General features: G+C 43.7%; 2 protein-coding genes across 5 annotated transcripts in view; one reads left to right on the top strand and one right to left on the bottom strand.

Annotated features, from left to right (window-relative positions):
* Positions 1-359: 359 nt before the first annotated feature.
* Positions 360-9,843, bottom strand: znf148 (zinc finger protein 148). Of its 4 annotated transcripts, none has more exons than XM_044017071.1 (7): positions 9,728-9,843; positions 7,613-7,992; positions 6,082-6,213; positions 5,867-5,990; positions 5,666-5,749; positions 5,456-5,574; positions 360-5,012 (listed from the first exon to the last, which is right to left on the bottom strand). In XM_044017071.1, the coding sequence occupies exons 2-7, from the start codon at positions 7,967-7,969 to the stop codon at positions 3,336-3,338; spliced, it is 2,493 nt and encodes an 830-aa protein (XP_043873006.1). In that variant the 5' UTR covers positions 7,970-7,992; positions 9,728-9,843; the 3' UTR covers positions 360-3,335. The 4 variants fall into 4 exon arrangements, with proteins under 4 accessions (XP_043873006.1, XP_043873008.1, XP_043873009.1 ...); XM_044017073.1 differs by having other exon boundaries at positions 6,088-6,213; XM_044017074.1 differs by having other exon boundaries at positions 7,673-7,992.
* A 626-nt stretch (positions 9,844-10,469) lies between these two features.
* LOC122760538 (dehydrogenase/reductase SDR family member on chromosome X-like) overlaps positions 10,470-20,817 on the top strand; it is a 35,397-nt gene continuing 25,049 nt past the window's right edge. Inside the window, exon 1 of the mRNA XM_044015628.1 lies at positions 10,470-11,140. The gene's annotated coding sequence lies outside the window, so the exon portion shown is untranslated. The remainder of the gene's footprint in view (positions 11,141-20,817) is intronic.

The following is a 20,817-nucleotide window of genomic DNA, read 5'->3' as shown; positions in this document are numbered from 1 at the left end:
CACAGATCCAACCTACTCTGTATTTCTCTGCTTAGTTCTGCTGAAACTAATAACAATAATAGTAATAATAATAAGAAGAAACTCATTTCCACAATTTCCTATCCATTTTAAGGAAATGAAAGGTGCTTGCTGCAGCCCTACACTTCACTTCATTTTGCATATTTGCCGGGGACCTATTTGAAAACAACTCTATCCAAACTCAAACACACCAAGAAATGGCTGCCCACTTTTGATATGAAACCACTGCAGCGTAGCAACACAGCCACCGCTGAAAGGCCTCCCCGAATATATAAACAATTCACGTTCAAATAGTGTGAATTATTTTTTTTATTTATAAGGACATGACACACACACAACAATCAAAAATCACAATTTAATCTGATTGTTTACAAATCATAATATATTGCAAAAAAGATCTAATTATATAGGTTACTCGACTGACATTAATCAGCTACAATTAAAGCTGCACATTATTCATAAAACAAGTTCACTCGACCCAACACGTTAGAGACCATGCAAATGAACCTCACTTGTCCCGAGTTCACGGAAGAGAAAACGCGAGGCTTCCTCATCAAGTTCACCAAAAAGTCCATGCATGCCCGTTAAAGGTCACACTCCTGTCTGAAACATCTTGACACAAATGACTTGTACAGAGATAAATGAGGGTAGCAATAGATGATGTTTCAAAAATAGTTTTTATCAAAAAATTCACAATTCGGATCTTCTTTTTTTTTTTTTTTTACACAAAACATTTTTTTTCTTCTTCTCTAGCTTATACAAGGACACTTATGGCCAGGTTTCTGACAATAGATCATTAAAAGAAAATGAAATAAAAATACCATAGTACTGCTCATAAAGTTAATGAATCTCCATTAACAGATTTGAACTGTTCTCCTGTTGCAATGAACAATTTCTTTTTGGTGGTTTCAATTTCCCCCAAAAGCAGAATTGCTCTCATGCACTGTGCTTTTACAAATATTAAATAATATTCCACCCAAAATCTGCTTGAACTGACAAGTTTACGTTGCTCACAGCCACTAATGAGGTTAAATATTTGAGAGGAAAAGGGGGATAGTTTTAGGTCTAGGAGTATCACGGTTAACTCAAATGAACAGTTTCTGGATGCTGTGTACAGTAAAAACCCATCATAATCCACAATCAACTGCATTAACAAGAAAAAGAAAAAAAAATCACTTTAACCAATCATCAATATAACTGTTTTAAGTGTCAATTCTTCTTCGATAACGTTGGTGATGTATACACATACAAATCTTAGTGAGTGAAAATGACTATTGGTTGAAACTAATAAATGACAAAGAGTGTCTCTTGCACAAGCCTCGTCTCTCTCGATTATCACGCGATCTAACAGTACGTCTCAGAACATAAAAATATACAATGTATTTACAGCAGGACATTTTTGTCTATACGTTCTAGAGGGAATGTTCAATGAGGGGAAAATTACTTCTTTTTTTTTTATTCTAACACAGATGCCGTCTGTCCCTGATTGTCAGCAAAAATGTAACAAGAGGGAGCCTCGAGGGAGCAAACCCAAAGTCTGATGGCGCAGAATTAAACAGTGATACACACAGAAGCACCTAAGACACAAATGTACACACAGAAAACAGTCGACGTGTGATTAAAGTACAGAACGGACTTTACGCAACCATTTAAAAATGCTTAGCAGATGTGGCATACTACGGAAATAACTACAAATATCAAAAACATCCACTTAAATGTTTCCTCCCAAACCACAGATAACAGCTCAAGATTAGACTCTTATTCCTTCAATTCTAAACTAATCAAACATGATGGGCAAAACTGAATGACGCTCCCGGATCTCAACTAATCACAGCGTGAACTGGTTGATATAGCTTATGTATGTTGTAATTGTGCAAGTTGTATAAGTAACCTTAGAGCATCGGCTGTGTAAAAAAAGAAAAGAAAGAAAGAACCTAAAAGGGATAAGCTTGGAAAAAGAATAAAAGGCACAAATGCAAAACGAACGAAACTGGAAAAACCAAGCACCCTTTTCCACATGTAGATTTCCTAAAAACAAAAGCCTCGATACAATTTTGACCTTCAGTGGGTAGAGAGGATTCTCATCACATGGTTGTCTTGCTCCGCGATGAACAGAACGTCAGCTGCAGCTTCAAGGGTCTTAAGCAAAGAGCGTTGTGTGTGTAATTTCATATCACAAAAAAATCAGACACAAGGGCTTTTTATCGCCAAGTGGTCAGTGTCCGAAATCTCAGTTTCGCCATTTAAGTAAAGGAATTGTGCAACTCACACAAATGTGAGACAAAAGTACCACATTCTTTGTAGTGAAGAATGTGCGTGTTGTGCAAATATGAAGCACAATCTTGTTAAGTGATTTCACTACTACTACTACTACTACCAAAAGAAAATAAGAATTATCCTGCAGTCATTTTATGTTTGCAGCGTTTTGATACCCACATTTTAGTGGGAACGAAAAACGTTTAAAAGCTAACCGAGCCCAATCTTTTATTATTGCACAGATGACACTGCACTCTTATTTGTATAAAATAATCAGACATTCAGTTAGGATCATTTTTGAATGTTAATCTCTTTTTTTGGCCGTCCCAGAAATCAGATATGAGGTCCAATCTGTGCATGGTAAATAAACTAAATTGCAGACGTGATGAACACCATCAATTAAAGCTTTTCTGAGGCTGTCCTGACACATATTGTGTGAAAACACCCGCTTTTTATGTGATATTCAATTTCTCACATAGAGTCACTTACGTCAGTGAGCAAAGGAACAGGAGTTAACATGCTGGGACAGGATGTTTTCTGAGAGGAAACTTGAATTGATCCAGATACATTAGTGAGGAAAAGCCGCCACAGAAGAGCGCAAAAAAAGGCATAGTACTAATAAATAGGGCCTATGATTAAATACGTGGAAATATTGCATTAAGCAGCATCCATTTGATCATCTTTTGAGCAAGGCAAACTGATTTTTTCAAAATAAAAGTAAGTGTCACAGGTATGAGGGATCATATGTCACCTAATCGCATCACGTATACATTCTGGAGCAAGACATCCGCCCAGACACAATACATTATTATTTGTTTTCTTTCAGGGGGGACTCTAGATTATTTAACCTTTTACTTTGTCCAGTCTGTAAGGTTGAACTTAAAAAGAAACAAAAAAAAAACAAACAAAATACAGAACATGATTTTTTTTTTTCTAACAAACTACTGTGAAAAAGAGCACACATTTAGAATGGGACTTGTTTTGGCAAAACAGAAGACATGAGATAAAGTGCAGCTGAAATTATTAGCAGAAATTAATTTTGCCCCCACCCCCCATTCCCTTCAGCCAAAGGTTTCACCGGATGTCACGTCAGGGGAGGAGTTCAGTTGAGACCTGGTCTCAGTGACTCTGACTAAGGGGAACTCTGTGAAGTCTGTGCTGTGTCCTCGAAGACTTACTTGTCCGTTGGTTACAGTAAATTGTGAGGAGGTTCCAGATCTTGAAGTCTGGAAATTAGTTTTGAAGTTCTGATCGAAGGAGCTTATCTGAAAAGTCTGCAGTATTCCTGGTGAAGATTCTGTCTTTTTGGAGGGCGATGAGTCCTGCTCCAGGAAGTCCTCCTCGGCCGGGGACACGGCGGAAGGAGAGGTGGTCTCGTCACCTGAAAATGAAAAGGAGTGCTGGGAGTCCCCGACCAGTAATCCAAAATGAGGTTTCTCTAAAGTGGACCTTAGCGGAGAGCTCATCCCTGATTTGAACCTGCTGGGAGAAGGAAACTGTTTCTCTGTGGAGAACAGAGGCTGTCCAGCTAATGTGGGGTTTTCAGAGACCAAGCTAAGGCTCTGACTGGTCAGGTAGCTGTCATTCTGGCTGGTCCTCTCCAGTGCTTGCTGGAGAAACTTGGAGTATTCATGCAAGAGGCTGACTTTCTCAGACGCTGGTGGAGCTGAGGCACTGGAGGATCCAAGACTCTCCACGGGACTGCTGTCTGAGACATCAGAGGAATTGATGGATATGCTCGATGTCACCTCCGTGTCTGCCACGCTAAAGGAAATGTCTGACTGTCCATTAGCTTTGTTGGAGTAATGCTCCAACAGCGTCTGAAGAACCTCATCCGGCAGCACGTTCTTGTCATGCGTTGCTTTAATCTCTGTGCTGAGTGGTTGGGGCTCCAGAATGGTGGCCGGGACCGTTTCATCAATGACCGCTGACACCACAGTCTGTGAAACAGCCGGCTGGGAGGAGATGCTGCTCGTGTTCAGGTTAAACTCCCTACTGTTATGGGCCATGGCAGCCTGAAGATAACGTTTCTTCTTGAGAAACTGCATGGCGTCGTCGTAGTTAGTGCTGCTGGCTGCCGGCTTTGCTGGTCCTGCCTGAAGAGTTTCCACTGACTCGAGTTCAGTGTTGCTTTCTACTTCTAGCAGGCTTTGCTTGTCAACAATTTCAAAGGTGTACTGTGTGACCTTGCCATTTTCCTCAAAGGAAGACAAAGTGGACAGACAGGGAGGAGTTTGTTCACTGGACTGTTTCAGACTCCTCTTGGGGACCTTTTTCAACACTAGCTTGGGAGGAGTCACCTCCTCTGATGACACGTCTTCTTCTTCTTCTTCTTCTTGGTGATGACAAGCTGTTTCTTCAGGCAGAGCCACAGAGTAGTCAGTGATCACATACTCGTGTTTGACTTTGGAGGACACAGCGAAGAGAGGTAGACCTTCAATTTTATTCTGTCCCTGCTGCTGCTCCTCCTCTTCCTCCTCCTCCTCCTCCTCCTCCGCTTCAGCGACAGTGACAGCTTGCCCTTCTGTCTGGGCAGCGGTGGAAGAGCCTGAACTCTTGTCTGCACACTTCTGCCGCTTCTTCTTGGGCAGTGAACACTCTCTTGCAGGAGGGGAGAGGCCTAAAGAATCCACTTCACGCAAGGGTCCGACTTTTCCAGCAGCCCTGTTGGTCTTTCTCTCTCTGTTCTCATGACACATCCGCCTGTGCTTTAAAACCCGGTCTGTTCGGGAGAAATACTGTAGGTGGAGGAGACAGCATGTTTATTTGATTGATGTAGCAAAAAGACATAAAGGGGAGATGAAGCAACACAGACAAATAAATCAAGACAAATCCTCAATTCTACAGAATATATCTCCTCTGATTTAAACTGAACCTGGCTGACTTACTTCTAAATTTATTTCTGGTTCTTCTTGGTGCACAAATTCCACCCATAAACCTAACCATAGTCAATACTGAGAATAAGTCTGTTTTATTTTCCACCAATATAATCAGTATGTTTGTGTAGCTTCTCGTTCATCCAGGTCATAATTATCCAAAACATAGAGTCAGTAGCAACTGGACTTCAAGTTTTTCTTTTCAAGAAATATGAGCGGCAGTTCAAACATTCAGCACGTAAATTCATCAGCCATATTAAACTGTTCCAGATGCAATAATTTACAAGCAAACAAAAGCAGCATACCTGGTGACAGTAGTCACATTGGTATGGTTTCTCTCCACTGTGAGTTCTCTTGTGTCTCTCCATATGATATTTCTGGATGAATCTCATTCCACACTCATCGCAGCGAAAAGGCTTTTCACCTAAAAATAAAAAAGAGAGAGAGAAAAAACACACCAGATGACTAAGGATAAATAAAATCCTTGTGAATATAAATGAACATTCTTCACTCACCAGTATGGATCTTCTCATGTCTCTGGAGAAGATATTTCTGAATAAAGCGCATGTCACATTGGCTGCACTGAAATGGCTTCTCACCTAAAGTTAAAATAATACATTAATAAACAGAAACATCTGGACATTGAGTACATAGCATTATTGATTACTGAAACATAATCCTTCGGCAACATAGTGACACGACTCCATAATACCTACCAGTGTGAATGAAGACGTGCCTCTGCAGATGATAGTTGGTTCTGAATGCAGCATTGCAATGAACACAGATGTGACACTTGGGATTCTGTATGCCCAAGGATCCGTCATCATCAATGCTGAGAATCTACAACGGGAACAGCAGAACGATACTTCACTTCTACAACACATGTCTAAAAAACAAACAAACATTTATTTCCTTTAAGAAATGCTCTCACTTGGACCTTTGCCGGTGAACGCTGTTTCCTTTTCTTCTTTTTTGGACACACCATCAGGTCCTTGGCTGCTTTTTTGTCCTTCGTCATGAGAAATGCCGGCTCAGACAGCTTCAGCTCCTGCTTGATGTTAAACTGTAAAAGTAGGACCATGAATGAGCAACCAATGTGGCACACGCCCTTCTCCAAGGCCCAGACACTCATCTAGTCTATCCAGGTCAGGGAGGTGTAATAGGGCAGGCAGAGGATACGCGACCAAAGTGAGTGGCCTTCACTACTGAGCAGCTGCTCCACTACTCCACAGTTTAAGAAGCCAACTGATGTGGTTCAAGCATCTTCTAAAGATAACTCCCTGCTGGAGGCAGAGCAGACCGAAGGGAACCCACTGATCCTAAAAAACCAAGGACGTGCTGGAGTGGATATATCTGCCAGCTGGCCTGAGAGACTGACTTCTTTTTTTCCTTTTCTTATTTATTAAGATTTCAGCAAATACTGTGCTGGATACAACAATATTCCGAGTACAAATTTGATAAAACAAATTAGTGGTGGGGAAAACTACAAATACTATTCGAAGCCTGCAATCCAGCGTTTTGAAAAGACATTTTTCCGTGACATCTGAAGCATATTTAGACTCACATTTGTGCTGTGCCCTGTTTGGAGAGTCTCTATTAATTTTGACCCAGTAATTTCATTTTCTTTTCTTAGAGCACTAGCTCAGTGAGCACTAAGTAGGTAAAGCAAAACAACAAACAAAAAAACACTTCATTTTCTAGTTGACCTGACTGTATTAATTTTATTACTACCGGGGGCAGCTATGTTGCAGTTAACGTAAAAAAAAGTTTCCACTGTACATGTTATGTACCACTGTCCCACTCAGTTAAGATAAATACCAGGATGAATGACTTGATTCCGGAACTCTAACTCAAGGAATGTTGAGTTTGACTCAAGAAATGTAGAATGAAATTTTGATTTGAAGAGGAAAAAACAATTGCAAATATCGATATTATCGAATCACAGAGTTTGAAGAATCTCAATAAATAGAAATCACACATACTGTAGTGATGCAATCAAATCACCACAAGTATATTGTCCCAGCCCTACTACAAACCATAAAAACAATATTTGCGTAGTTGTAAACAGGTTGATGCTTTAATTCTAATCCTGTGGGTCGGCTAAGTTATCCTCAATGTTCACATTTAGAAGAAAAAACATACTCATCACTGAAATGCCTTCAGGATGTTTTCTCTTCACTCTCTTACATTACAGCTGAAGATTTCCTCTTTCAGCCTCCTGAAAACAATGATCCCTCACTATATATTATCCTTGATGGCTAGGAGTGACAAAGACATTCTATTTGATATATTACAGTCATATGCTTGTCATTACCTGAGATGTAAAAAAAAAAAAAAGCTTCTGATTTACTGATAACTGTTGCTTCTATTTTGCCTTTTTCTTTGACTTACATGCTGTTGTTATAGTATCCACAACTAGTTTTATAATTACACCGACAATTCCTTAACCAGCATGAACTCACTGGCATATGAAGCAAGCAGGGCAACTTATTGTTGAGTGTAAGGGGGAAATGTACTCCCACCTCGCCGCCTCCTTCCTCTTCTCCTCCACCACCATTCTTTCTCGTCTCCTCCTGCATCATCAGCTGCTCCGGAGGGACCAGGTCATGAGTGACCAGCGAGCTTCCAGTCAAGTCGTCATCGTCGTCCTCATCGTCGTCATCGTCCTCAGCCAAGAAAGGGTGGTTCACCAGTGAACGTTCACCCAGGGTCATCACCACCAGTCCTCCTCCACTGACCAGTCCGACCCTCCCTCCGCCATCCATTCCTCCACTGCTGCACTTGAGCAGCATACCCTCCAACTTGTCCTCACTGTTCATCTTACATGGAGCTGTTCTTGCGCCTTACAAAACAATGAGAGGGAGGTTATTCGGCAAATTTGCAGGCTAAGCATAGTGAATCTAGATTTTCATCTTTGTTTTTTCATAAGATAACTTTGAGGAGGAATTGTTAACAGCAGACATGAAAGTGAGACTGATGACAAGTTTTTTTTTTGTAAGGAAGCTATTCCTATTCTTAGAGCTCAACCTATAATTAATATAGTAGATCTGCGACTACATAATTACATCAACTGATATCTCTAGTACATCCATCAGTGGATTAATCCATAAAAAGCAGAATATGGTGAAAAATGTAGACCTATGTTTCCCAAACCTGTACAAACATGTACAAACATGTACTGTTTTGTCCACAAAGTAAAGACATTCTGATTTAAAGGAGCTCAAATCAGGGAACGTGTTTTTGTTCCATATGATAAAAACACACAAGCCAATTATACCATTACTATACACTAATAGTCACTAATCGATGACTGAATAATCGATTCATGTTGTGGCTGACTGCTGTATTGAGCTGCTACAACTTCTCGATTAGTTAATAGTTACCAGTTTCAGTGTAGTGGCTGATATATACCTCTAAATATAGAGATATTTATATATCTCTACATCTAGATATGTATACATACGCACGCGCGCACACACACACTCACATTTACACATATACAAATCATTTTTGTCTTGCTAAGACCGTTAAATAAAAGTCTCTATCGACAACAGACTGTTTCCGAGGTGAAATGAGTTTTAGGTAAACCCGCGTTACATGTTAGACCAAAACAAGACATTGACAAAGCCCTTCCTTTAAGTTACACATAAACAACAACACCTCATTAGTTAACTAGCAGTTGCTCGGTCTTTAAACGGTAACGCAGGCTAAGCTAGCAGTTGTGTGTCGTTTGGGGAAAGGTGCGTGTAGCTACAACAATCTGACCCGAGTCAGCATGGCAGTGTAAGCATCTGTCACGGTATAAGCCAACAAGCACGACGTCCCAAATGTAAACACACTCACTGTGTCATTAAGCGGGATAAGTCTAATGCCTGGCAGCTAGCTAGCCGCGCCTGTCAAAGATGCTAACGTGAACCCACATCCCGTTTACAACAAAAATGCTGCAAAGACGTAGGAAACGAGGCAAGCGCCACTTCAAAATAAAAGACTAAACGCAAAATATTCAAGCCAAAACGAAAAGCATATATTGTACGCATCTCTTATGTGCACCAGTCAGTGTAACCAAGTGGATTATGCATCGTTTAACTCGATTTCTCGTCACTAAACGCTTTACCTTGAAAGTCAGGACCGGAAATCATAAAATTACTCGCATGCACTTGACAAACATCTACGGCCTGCTTATGGATAGTTAGCAAACTGCTAGCAGGTTGCCGCAAACATTGACTGTCTCTCGCTGCAATATTCAGCTGACACAGTATCTTCCGAGCAACAAGACAAGTCACCTCACGTGCAGCATCGCACAACAACATTTACGTCGAATTTATAGACACACATGGCACAAAACTCAAACTTTGGTTTGCACATTTCACCAAACTTGAGAGTAGCGATGTTCCGCTACAGCGCTGGCGCCTCCAGCTTCCTCAGCCACTACTCTGCTCGGCTCTACAGGCCACAATGTACCTGTCTGCAAGTTAAAGCTAACTAGCAGGCTCGCTGCTAATACGAACAATAACATTTGCGACAGAGGTACACGAGAGATATGTCAGCCGTTACAGCCGCAGTGTTTCTCCCCTTACCTTCAATCCGCCTTAGACCCGCTCGGCTGTCATGATTGTTATACAAGACTACAGTGTAATATGGTGCACGGAATAATCATACACACACCATCAGATTTCACGTAGGCATGCGAGCTCCTATCTGTCGCCACCTAGTGGTGGAGAGTGAAACTACAAATCAAAGGTTATTCCTAATCCCCAAAAAAGAACAAACAACTCATTTTCAACTATGACTTTTAATAGCTTCAACATTTCCATTAGTTTCCTGTTCAGTTTTTTTGAAACGACGTCGGTTAGAAACTCGCGAGCGAATCAACTATTTAATTTATGAACATTCAAGAAATTAAAATCAAACAACTTTTTTTGACCTGTTTATTTATATGTTTTTAAAATAAAGTTGTTTGATTTTAGTTTTTTGAATGTGTTTTTTTGTTTCAAACCAAACGGGTTTGAATAGAAAAACAAGTTAATTTGTCAACATTGTAAGGATTGGTGGGGGGAAAAACACATTTGTTTTGACCAATTTCTGACACAACAATCAATCAATTCGTCGAAAAAGTCAAACGGTCAGTTTAATTAATGATACTGTACAATTAAATACAATGTAAAAGGGCGCAGTGGAATTTGGTTTAATGATCATGTCTCTCTTGACAGTCGTGATTGTAGGACTCTGTCTGTCTGTCTTTCTGTCTCTCTCTCTCTCTCTCACACACACACACACACACACGCAGCGTGAGGAATACTGATCAACCTGTTAGCTGCACCTCAGCGCGCATTTCAGGACTTCTCTCTGTGACTGAATCGTCTCTGCGGGATTTATTGAATCTGATCATCCACCTGCTGAATGTCACCGCGTTCATTTGGCGCAGCCTCCTCTGACCAAACGCGTGGTCATTATCACTGTTGTCCCCTCTGATGTGCGACAGAGGGTCACACAGAGAGGACCTGTGGACTGTCAGCCCGCGCCCGTGCCGCTGCAAGAAGGGAAGCCCCCCACGCGTTGCGCGCCAGGATCGCCGGTGTGTGTACATTGGCGGCGTGGAGCGCGTGTGCACGTGCGTCAGGCACTACATGTGTAAGTTCGCGCACGGCAAAGCCCCGGGCTCCGTCCTCAACAGTTGCCACCGGAGCGGAGGAGAGGAGAGGAGAGCGAGCGAGACAGCAGACTGAGGACGGACAGACGCGGAGCAACCACGCCGCTCTGCCCGGCTCTCTCTGCTCCTGACATGCAGTCGCTCATCTCTCCGGTGACAAAGGCCATCCTAGTAGCGCTCTTCATCTTCGCCATACTTCTCATCCTCTATGTGATCCTCTGGTACATCTGCAGAGACGTGGACTGCGACCACGGCATCTGAGGATTCCGGTAAAACGGTAATATCGGGGGATTTTTACAATGGAGCGTGCAGAGGAGCCCGCAGAGTCCAGGGTCAACCCGTAAGTATACGTGTCTCCCCTTTTACTTGTGTTTACTGTGGGTGTTTCTAAAGTGTGTGTATGTGTGTGTGTGTGTTCCTATTGTGCGTAATGTCAAATGCACTCTGGTCAGAGGAGGTGATGACCGGCGTGCGTCTTCGCTGGCACCCCCGGCATCCCAATCCCATAAAATGAGCAGAGCCCCACATTTAATTCTCTTCAACTTGACAGATCATCAGTCAACACTGTGTCAACACAGAGTGTTCTACTGACGGGGAAATACTTAAAGGTTATACAATGTCAGCAGGAGGGTATTGAACTGTGGTTCAACGTGCGCGTGTTATCACTTAATAGTCGGCGGGTGGCCACCGGTCACACTGCGGTAAACGGCGTGGGTGTCCCCTAAGGTCAAGAAGAACCCGGGGTTGTTTACCCGGGGTTGCCACTCTTATCCGACAGCCCCGTCCTCCTCCTCCTCCTCCTCCTCCTTCCGTATATCTGCAGCATTAGTTCATGTTCAGTTCATCTCTGTCTGTCTCTGATGTCTCCACATTGGCATTTTACATCCAACGAGATAACAGGATTATCTCCATTGGCTCTTGCGCGTCTTTTACCTAATCTGTCTTGTGCCATGTTTTGGACTCCTTATTATGAATAGCACGTTAATGCGTTTTACGCATAGCGCATTTATATTCCCCTTGACATTCTGTGAGCTGGTGATTGCAACATGCTCTGTCCAATCCTGGAGTTTAGGAAGACATAGCACACACACACACACATGCACATGCACACACACAGGGAGCATAATGAAGGGTTTCTCATCACAGCAGCCACGTTGCCCCACACTTCCTACATTTTGTCACATGGCCCATAAAGGTATTAAACATGTGAGATGTGATCGCATTTTTTTATGAAAAAATTTGCTTTCATCCCCAGCATCACCAGAGCAGGAAACATGAACAAACTGCAAATCCTAAACTAGAGAATGTGAAGGACACACCAAGGACATGTTGCTTTTTGGGGATTTCTCTTTCAACAGGAGGGTGGGTGCAGGCTATAACCCATTTTCTGATCACTTTCAAAGTAGAGTTTAAACCGTTTCTTTCTACATCTCTTTGTAAAAAAAGAAATGATGCTATCCATTAAAGTGGGCATTACATTTTGACTGGGAGAAAGTGTGACTTCTTTCCTTTAAAAAAAAAAAAGCACTTGGATAGTGACTAATCACTAACAGCATCTTCATACCACCTCAGCACATAAACACCTGAGAGGTTTTAAACATTCAAGCCTCTCCCACAACTCATCCAAAATGAAGCTTTACAGTTTTTAAACCTTCTCACTCGACGCTGCAGGCGCAGTGTTGCAGTTCTTATAAATCTATGAGCCCTGTAAACTGTTGCGTATTATATGCTCTCCTGCACAGAGAAGGAGTGAGAGTCTGGTGGGATGGCAGATGCCCCCGTTGACTACAAAATGATTCTTGTCAGCCGTGAGTCAATATACGATGACCTCTGTCACTTCTCGACACACATCCACACAAACTCATTAAATGCCTGTTGCAACTGACATAAGAGCTCCTGCTCCGACTGTTGGTGTCTGTCTGTTTTTATCAACTGCGGCTGGGTTGTGTGTTTGCTAAGGTGTAAAAACTGCGCAATGTAACGTTTGAGCGGCTGTGTCTTTTGCAGTTTGGAAAAAATAAGAAAGGAAAAAGATAGGCTGTGTGTGTGTGTGTGTGTGTGGGTGGGGAGTGGAGTTAACACTGACATGCTCCAGAATAAGAGATGAGTAAAAAAAAAAGTGGAGCAGGGAAGGCTCAGCATGGAAGACAGGTGTGTTTTTATCTGTGGATCAGTGTGTGTACACACAGCCATAGTTGGAATTCACTCAAGTTTGTGGAAAATGTTTTCGTTTGAGCTTTAACACTCCCGAGCACCGACTGTGTACATGGCGGAAGTAACGGTTTACACCGCGCGTGTGACCTCAAAAGTTAATTGAACAGTAATTCTGACTCAGAATGTGTTTGTTAGAATAACAATTGATTGCTTTTATCCCATGAGTCATAACTCACGTGTGCAAAATATGTAAGATGTTTCTTCAAGGGGGTTGGGCACTCAGTGGCTCACGTGGCTAGCATTGTTTGCCTCACAGCAAGAGGCTTGCTGGTTCACATCCTGGTCTGGGCCTTTCTGTGTTTTACATGAGCAGGGCCACGCGGTTTGTGTAGTGGTCAGCGTTCTTGCCTTTACAGCAAGAAGACCCGGGTTTGTGACCTAGTCGGAAACAAGGATCTTTCTGCATGCATGAGTTTGCATGTTCTCCCCCTGTGTGTGGGTTTTCTCCGGGTTCTCCAGTTTCCTCCCACAGTCCAAAAACATGACAGATTTTGGGATTATGGAAATTGGACACTCTTACTGACTGTGAGAGTGAATGGTTGTTTGTCTCTATGTGGCCCTGCGAAGTACTGGCGATCGGTCCAGGGTGCACGCCGCCTATTGCCTATCAGCTGAGAGTGGCACAGCACCATCAGCAATCCTCAGGCGGATAAGATGGATGGATGGATGTTGGCGATGGATTGGCAACCTGTCCAGGCTCTACACCGTCTTTACTTCTATGTCATCTGGGACCCTCATGGAGAGGATAAAGCAGTGGACGATGAATGGATTCATTTCTTTAAGGGTCAAAGGGGGCGGCTGGATCCAGTTGCAGGTGACATTTGGCTCAGGAGCGGTGCCACAAGGCCTTAGGGAGACAGGATAGAGATGGGAGTTGCAAACAACTGTTTCTGTGTGCCTCCTGCTGCCGAGGTATAACCTCCACATTTACTTCTTTGAAACTGTAGTCTTATTTATTATTTAGCACCTCTGAAGCTGTTATGGTGAAATCGCTTAATTTCATTTCATGAAAATTGTTTTGCTGTCTCAGTCACTGCATCCTGGCGCCAGGATTGCGGCGAAAGGGTTACTAACACCCTGCAGGTTGCCAGTTTCTCACCGTGCAGAGAAAAACAACCGTTCATCGTCGTGTTCCCACCGATCAAAGAGGACTCAGATGACGCACCCTGCTGTGAGGTGACAGTGCTGCGTCACTGTACTGCCTTTAATTTATCCCTTAAACACCAGAGAGTAAAACTCAGTGTGGTAGTGTGGGGTGTGGGCAGATATTATCAGAGGAAATCCAAGTTCAATCAAGAATGAAGTCCCAAAATAAAGGAATAACATTAAGTCATTGAAACTGGCAGCCATTGAGAAGGGTTTGTTAACCTATTAGGTACAATATATGCTGATGAATTCTAAAGCCACATACAAAACTTCATAAATATGAAAAAGATCAGCGATGTTACCCATTATGAAACTATAAATGCAACTGTAAAGGTCAGTATTTCTATTCTGGTGGCTGGGATGTGGCATTTAAGGTCACTGAGTGAAGAGCGCAGCACAGAAAGCTGCGTGAAGAGCAAACAAAATTTCACAATATCATTAAGAAAACACTTTTAAAATAAAAAGCTGTCCTCCAGGTGTTGAACAGCTGCAGCAAACTGTGGATTAATGTAAGTACTAATAGTGTTCGTTCTGACAACCTCCATTATGGGAAGGACAAACCTACACAACTCCTAACAACAAAATGAGTCAATAAACAATTTACCAGATGAGCATTTTCTTACCTTAATCGCGCCCACCACCCCATGAACCTCAGAGGATAAGCAGTGTAGCTCTGGATGAATGGATGTTATATTTGAATCTCTACTCTGAACACTTTCTCATGCAGGAGAAATGAATCCCAGAACACTGTTCTGATGCCGATCATAAAGCAAATTAACATTCAATACCTGAAATCCTCCAGAGCTCCAGGTTTTGCTCGCTCGTGGACACATCCTTTTTCCATTTCTTGGTTTTACTCACCCAAACTGATTCGCAACCAACAGCTCGACACACCTGGAGCATTCTGATATAAGTCACCAACCTTATCTCTGCTCTTCCCTCCCTATCGGTTCTCTGCTGCTCTCTCTCTCTTAAGGCCATCCAAAGATAAACATAACATCTATAACCTCACTTAACCTAATCCCTATTTATACTTGCACATGAAAAACAAAGTCCTATTCCAAACAGGCCCTTAAAAATTGACACTTTTGGTTTAACATAACTGCAACCGCAGCTGCTTGTTGGGAATTTGTTCACTCCAGATTTACGTTGTTTGGTATACTTATATATTTCTAGAATATTCATATTTTAAGTACATTCCTGGAGTATTTTAAATGTTTGGAGTGATGATTCAGGCCAGGTGACAATTCTCATGTATGTTACACGTGTACAACTGAGCGAGTGACGAATAAACTCTTGAGTCTTCAATCTTAAAGCAGTGAAGCCTGGTCACTATGACCTGACAACACAAATGTGTCCCCGTTCTGAGCAGATCTCACACACGACTCTACTCTAGCTCCAAGCATAACCCCTTCATAGTGAATGTCACTGGCATAGTGAACTATTGCTCGTGACAGTGGAGTCGTCGTTCAACTTGAAGGTTGACCGAGTTCGTTAGTCTACATGCCAATGTGTCCTTGGGTCAGTGGTAATGAAAGATGAGTGAAACATAGATGTGCAGTATGAAAATGTCAGTGAATGGTCATCAAGACTAGGAAAGTGCCATATAAATACAAACCATTTACCTCATAATGTATTCACTAGCCTCTATCCTTAAAGGAATAATTCCCCAATTTGCATTTAACTTTGTGTTACTAGAATAGGGGTAGTATTTTTGAAAAAATTCTGCTTCCCAACCTCAGTTTCCCCTGAGAAATCTCTTCATTCTTTTCTTTGTTAGGTGCCCACCAGTGACACTTCAGAGGCTTGAAACTGCTTTTTAGAGCCACTCGTAGGGGGGCGGGACCTCATTCCCAGAATGTAAACGGTGTCCGCCATCTTTGCTAACAGTTACTCTAATGGGACCAAGTGTCAGTGGTACCAGTGACACTTGCAAACCAAGTCAAGGGGTGACAGAACAAAAGGACCAGCCAAAAATGACCTCCCTCCATATGGGTTAGGGTTAGTTTGTTTGTCCTCACAAACATACTCACACAAGAACACACACACACACACCTCAAAGCCATAAAAATAGATTGTGAGTGACTCAGCTGTTATGTAAAGTCCATCTCTGATCGGGCCGTCTGGGGCTGTTTATGTCAGTTTAGCTTGACAGCGCCGAAACTGAGGTGACACGTGTTTGCTGTGTCCGAGCATCAATACACGCTCACACACATACTTTTCCAAGAAATCGCGTGCAGGCTTCTCCTCCTCTCACTCCTCCGTCCTTTTTAAGGCTACATTGTCCAGTGTGTGCGTCCCACTAGATGTGATACAGCCAGAGTAATGGACTCTCTCTGGCCCAAACAATGTGCATTATTAGTATTTCAGTGCAGACTGAGTTAGAAACACTACATTAAACATGAATCACATTCATAAACTTGGACCAATACTCACAGATCTAGAGCAGGACGGATGCACGAGCTCTTCATTTATCTTCAGATGTGTCTGTATAGCTCGTCTTTCTTCCTGTAAGACAGATGTGGTGCTGGGGTTTTTGATTATATATTTATCATCTCCACTGGTTTCCTCTGGGAAAAGCTTAACCTGCATTAATTATAATGAGATACTTTAATCATCCTCCATGCAAATATGTTTTCCTCCCTTATTAATCTGGGTTTAAATAGAGGCTTATATTGTCCCGTAGTGATCTGGTACAGGTTTAGAGGCTTTCCCACCTTTACCAGAATGAAATTCGTGGGGGGGAAACTCTAATGTAGCAAAAAGTGCCGGCACCCAATGACTTACGCTGATCCCATCCAATGTAGGTGAGTAGAACCAGTATTTTTAATTAAACGCTGTAACAATCGCGTGGGGGTGTAATAGTCAAATGAGTGATCTAATTTTCTTTTGACATAATCATACACCAAAACAAATGTCACAACCGAACAAGGACTTGAACCCAATAGCACGACTCAGAGACAACTTCCAAAAATACTCTAATTTATTGGACAAAGTAACAAATAAAAATCACTCTCAAAGGGAGGAAAAGTATCAACAGAAAATCACTCTATCGAGGAATCACTAGATAAGCAAAAGGCCAAAGTAACAAATTATAATCACTCACTGGGAGGAGACAAAAGGTCTAGGCAAGGTGCCAAATCAAAATCACTCTTCACGAGGAAAAAACTCTGATGGCTCAAAAAGGGACAAAACAAAGTAGCAACTAAGAAAAGCAAAAACCTTACAAACAATTGACGTGGCATGGATTGGCGTGGGTTCTCTGGCATGACAGACAAGACGAACTGACGCAGGGCAGAGGGAAGCACAGGCTATATGTAACTCAAAGTAAATGGGGAACAGGTGGAAACAATCAGGGCGGGGAAGATAATCAGACTGGCGGGAAAACTACAGGGGAAGGGCAAGTTATCTGAAACGAGAGGAAAGAGAGATGTCAAAATAAAACAGGAAGTCACAAAACAAATAGAAGGCAAAACTAAACATAACTTAACACAACTTTCTGGATATGACAGTACCCCCCCCTCTAGGGACGGCACCTGACGGCCCAGATAACTGAGGGTGGCGTCTGTAAAAGTCTGTGATGAGGTCAGGATCCACAATAAAGCTAGCAGGAACCCATGATCGTTCCTCTGGACCGTAGCCCTCCCAATCCACCAGGAACTGCCTGCCCCGGCCCCTGTTGCGCACAGCCAGCAGAGCCTTGACTGAGTAGACAGGGCCGCCGTCGACCATCTGGGGAGGTGGAGGGGGTGCGGCTGCGGGCACCATGAGGCTTTCCTTAACCGGTTTCACCCGGCTGACGTGGAAGGTGGGGTGGACTCTCATGGACCGGGGCAAACGCAGACGGACAGCGGAAGGGCCGATGACCTTGGACACTGGGAAAGGCCCCACGAACCGTGGAGCCAACTTCCTGGAAGCGACTTGGAGAGGCAAATCCCGCGTAGAGAGCCAGACCTTCTGGCCAGGCTTGTATACAGGCGCAGGTAGGCGCCTCCGATCAGCAGCCCTCTTCATGCGGTCCACACTGCGTAGGAGTGCCTTACGGGCGGCTGCCCAGATGCGGTGGCATCGCCGGACCATGGCATGGGCCGACGGGACGATGATCTCCTTTTCTGTCTCGGAGAAGACAGGGGGCTGGTAGCCGAAGACGCACTGGAATGGAGACATGCCAGTTGCCGAGGTGAGAAGAGAGTTGTGGGCATATTCCACCCACACCAGCTTCTTGCTCCAGGAAGCCGGATTCTGCGACACCAGGCATCGAAGACAGGTCTCTAACTCCTGGTTGAGACGTTCCGTCTGGCCGTTGGCTTCTGGGTGATAACCAGAGGTGAGGCTGACGGTGGCCCCGATGAGCTTGCAGAACTCTTTCCAGAACCTGGATATGAACTGGGGCCCCCGGTCTGAAACAATGTCTTTGGGAAAACCATGAATACGAAATACTTGAGTCATCATAATCTCTGCCGTTCTTTTGGCAGATGGAAGCTTGGGTAATGCTATGAAATGAGTCATTTTAGAAAACCTGTCTACCACTGTGAGCACAGTGGTGTTTCCTTCAGAGACCGGGAGCCCCGTGACGAAGTCGAGTGAGATCTCAGCCCATGGACGAGTGGGAACAGGGAGTGGCTGCAGCAACCCCATCTGCGCTCTGGAGGAGGTCTTGTTGCGGGCACAGATGGAACACGCCTCCACATACTCCCGAACCTCCCTCTCCATGGAGGGCCACCAAAACCTCTGGGAAATGACGTACATGGTCCTCTTAACTCCTGGATGGCAGGTGAGCAGTCCGGTGTGAGCCCAATGGATCACCTGTGGACGCATAACAACAGGGACAAACAAGCGATTCTCCGGACAACCACTAGGTGTCGGATTCTCACCATTAGCCTGCTTCACCTGAGATTCTATCTGCCAACTCACCGCTCCTACCACACGGTTCAGTGGTAGGATGGGCTCCGGTTCCTTGGCAGTAGGCTCGGGGTCAAACAGACGGGACAAGGCATCGGGCTTGGTGTTCTGGGACCCCGGCCTATAAGACAAAACAAAGTTAAATCTGTTAAAAAAAAATGTCCATCTGGCTTGGCGAGAGTTCAGTCTCTTTGCTTTGCGAATATATTCCAGATTCTTATGATCTGTCCATACAATGAATGGGTGCTGTGCGCCCTCTAACCAATGTCTCCACTCTTCCAAAGCTTTTTTCACTGCTAATAACTCACGGTTCCCAACATCGTAGTTTCTCTCTGCCGGCGAGAGTTTATGAGACAGGAAGGCGCAGGGATGAAGCTTGTTGTCCTTCTCAGAGTGCTGGGAGAGTACTGCCCCCACTCCATTATTGGAGGCATCCACCTCCACCACAAACTGCCGGCTGGGATCAGGAACTGTGAGAATGGGGGCAGTAGTGAATCGCACTTTGAGCTGCTGGAAGGCCTCCTCAGCTTGAGGGGACCACAAAAAGGGAGACTGAGGAGAGGTAAGTGCATGTAGAGGTGCAGCTGTGGCACTGAAGTTTCGGATAAACCTCCTGTAAAAGTTAGCAAATCCTAAGAATTGTTGAACCTTTTTGCGGCTATCAGGTGTTGGCCACTGAGCCACAGCGCTAACTTTAGCCGGATCCATTTGCACCTTTCCAGGGGCTATGATAAAGCCAAGGAAAGATACAGTGTCGGCATGGAATTCGCTCTTTTCTGTCTTGACATATAATTGGTTCTCCAGCAGTCGCTGGAGAACCTGCCGTACATGATGCACATGAGAGTCTAAATCTGGGGAGAAGATCAATATGTCATCTAAATACACGAACACAAAGTGGTTCAGGAAGTCTCTCAGTACATCGTTGATCATTGCTTGGAAGACAGCAGGAGCATTGGTCAACCCAAACGGCATGACTAGGTACTCGTAATGACCACTAGGAGTGTTAAAGCCTGTTTTCCATTCATCCCCCTCTCTGATCCTAACCAGATGATAGGCGTTTCTGAGGTCTAATTTAGTGAAAACCTTAGCTTGCTGAAGCTGATCAAAAGCTGATGACATTAGTGGCAGAGGGTACCGATTCTTAACAGTTATGTCATTAAGTGGTGCATAGTCTATACATGGTCGGAGTGTCCCATCTTTCTTTCCCACAAAAAAGAACCCTGCCCCCGCTGGAGATGAAGAGGGGCGGATAAGACCAGCCTTTAACGAGGACTCAATATACTCGGTCATAGCCTTCTTTTCGGGGCCAGAGATGGAATATAGTCTACCCTTAGGAATAGGGGACCCCGGGATCAAATCAATGGGGCAATCATAAGGCCTGTGGGGAGGAAGGGAGGTTGCCTTCTTTTTACTAAATACCTCACTCAACTCGTGGTAACATCTTGGGACTGAAGTCAGGTCAGGAGTTTCAGAGTCTGTGACATGAACAGAGGCAATGTTATCACTAGTTTTCACATTATGACAAGACTTTAAACACTTGGTTTTACATTCTTCTGCCCAGTTCAAGACCCTCCCAGTACTCCAGTCAATGTGCGGGTTATGTTTCTTCAGCCAGGGAAAACCCAAAATGAGAGGATACTGGGCAGAGTTATATAAATGAAATTGCATAAGTTCATAGTGGTTATCAATGATAACTGTGAGCAGTTCAGTCTTGTGCGTCACTCGAAAAATCAGACTGCCATCGAGAGCGCTGGC

This window comes from Solea senegalensis, linkage group LG2 (assembly GCF_019176455.1).
Source record: "Solea senegalensis isolate Sse05_10M linkage group LG2, IFAPA_SoseM_1, whole genome shotgun sequence".
NCBI lineage: Eukaryota > Metazoa > Chordata > Actinopteri > Pleuronectiformes > Soleidae > Solea > Solea senegalensis.
The sequence above is the reverse complement of the archived record's forward strand: the minus strand, read 5'-3'. Positions and strand labels throughout refer to the sequence as shown.

What these genes read in the sequence shown, in the direction of transcription:
- znf148 (XM_044017071.1), bottom strand. Translation starts at nt 7,969, where the DNA reads ATGAACAGTGAGGACAAGTTGGAGGGTATGCTGCTCAAGTGCAGCAGT. An exon ending in GTTCACCGGCAAAGGTCCAA is followed by an intron (nt 5,991 to 6,081) that starts GTGAGAGCATTT and finishes TTCCCGTTGTAG; the next exon opens with ATTCTCAGCATTGATGATGA. An exon ending in ACATGAGAAGATCCATACTG is followed by an intron (nt 5,575 to 5,665) that starts GTGAGTGAAGAA and finishes TTTTATTTTTAG; the next exon opens with GTGAAAAGCCTTTTCGCTGC.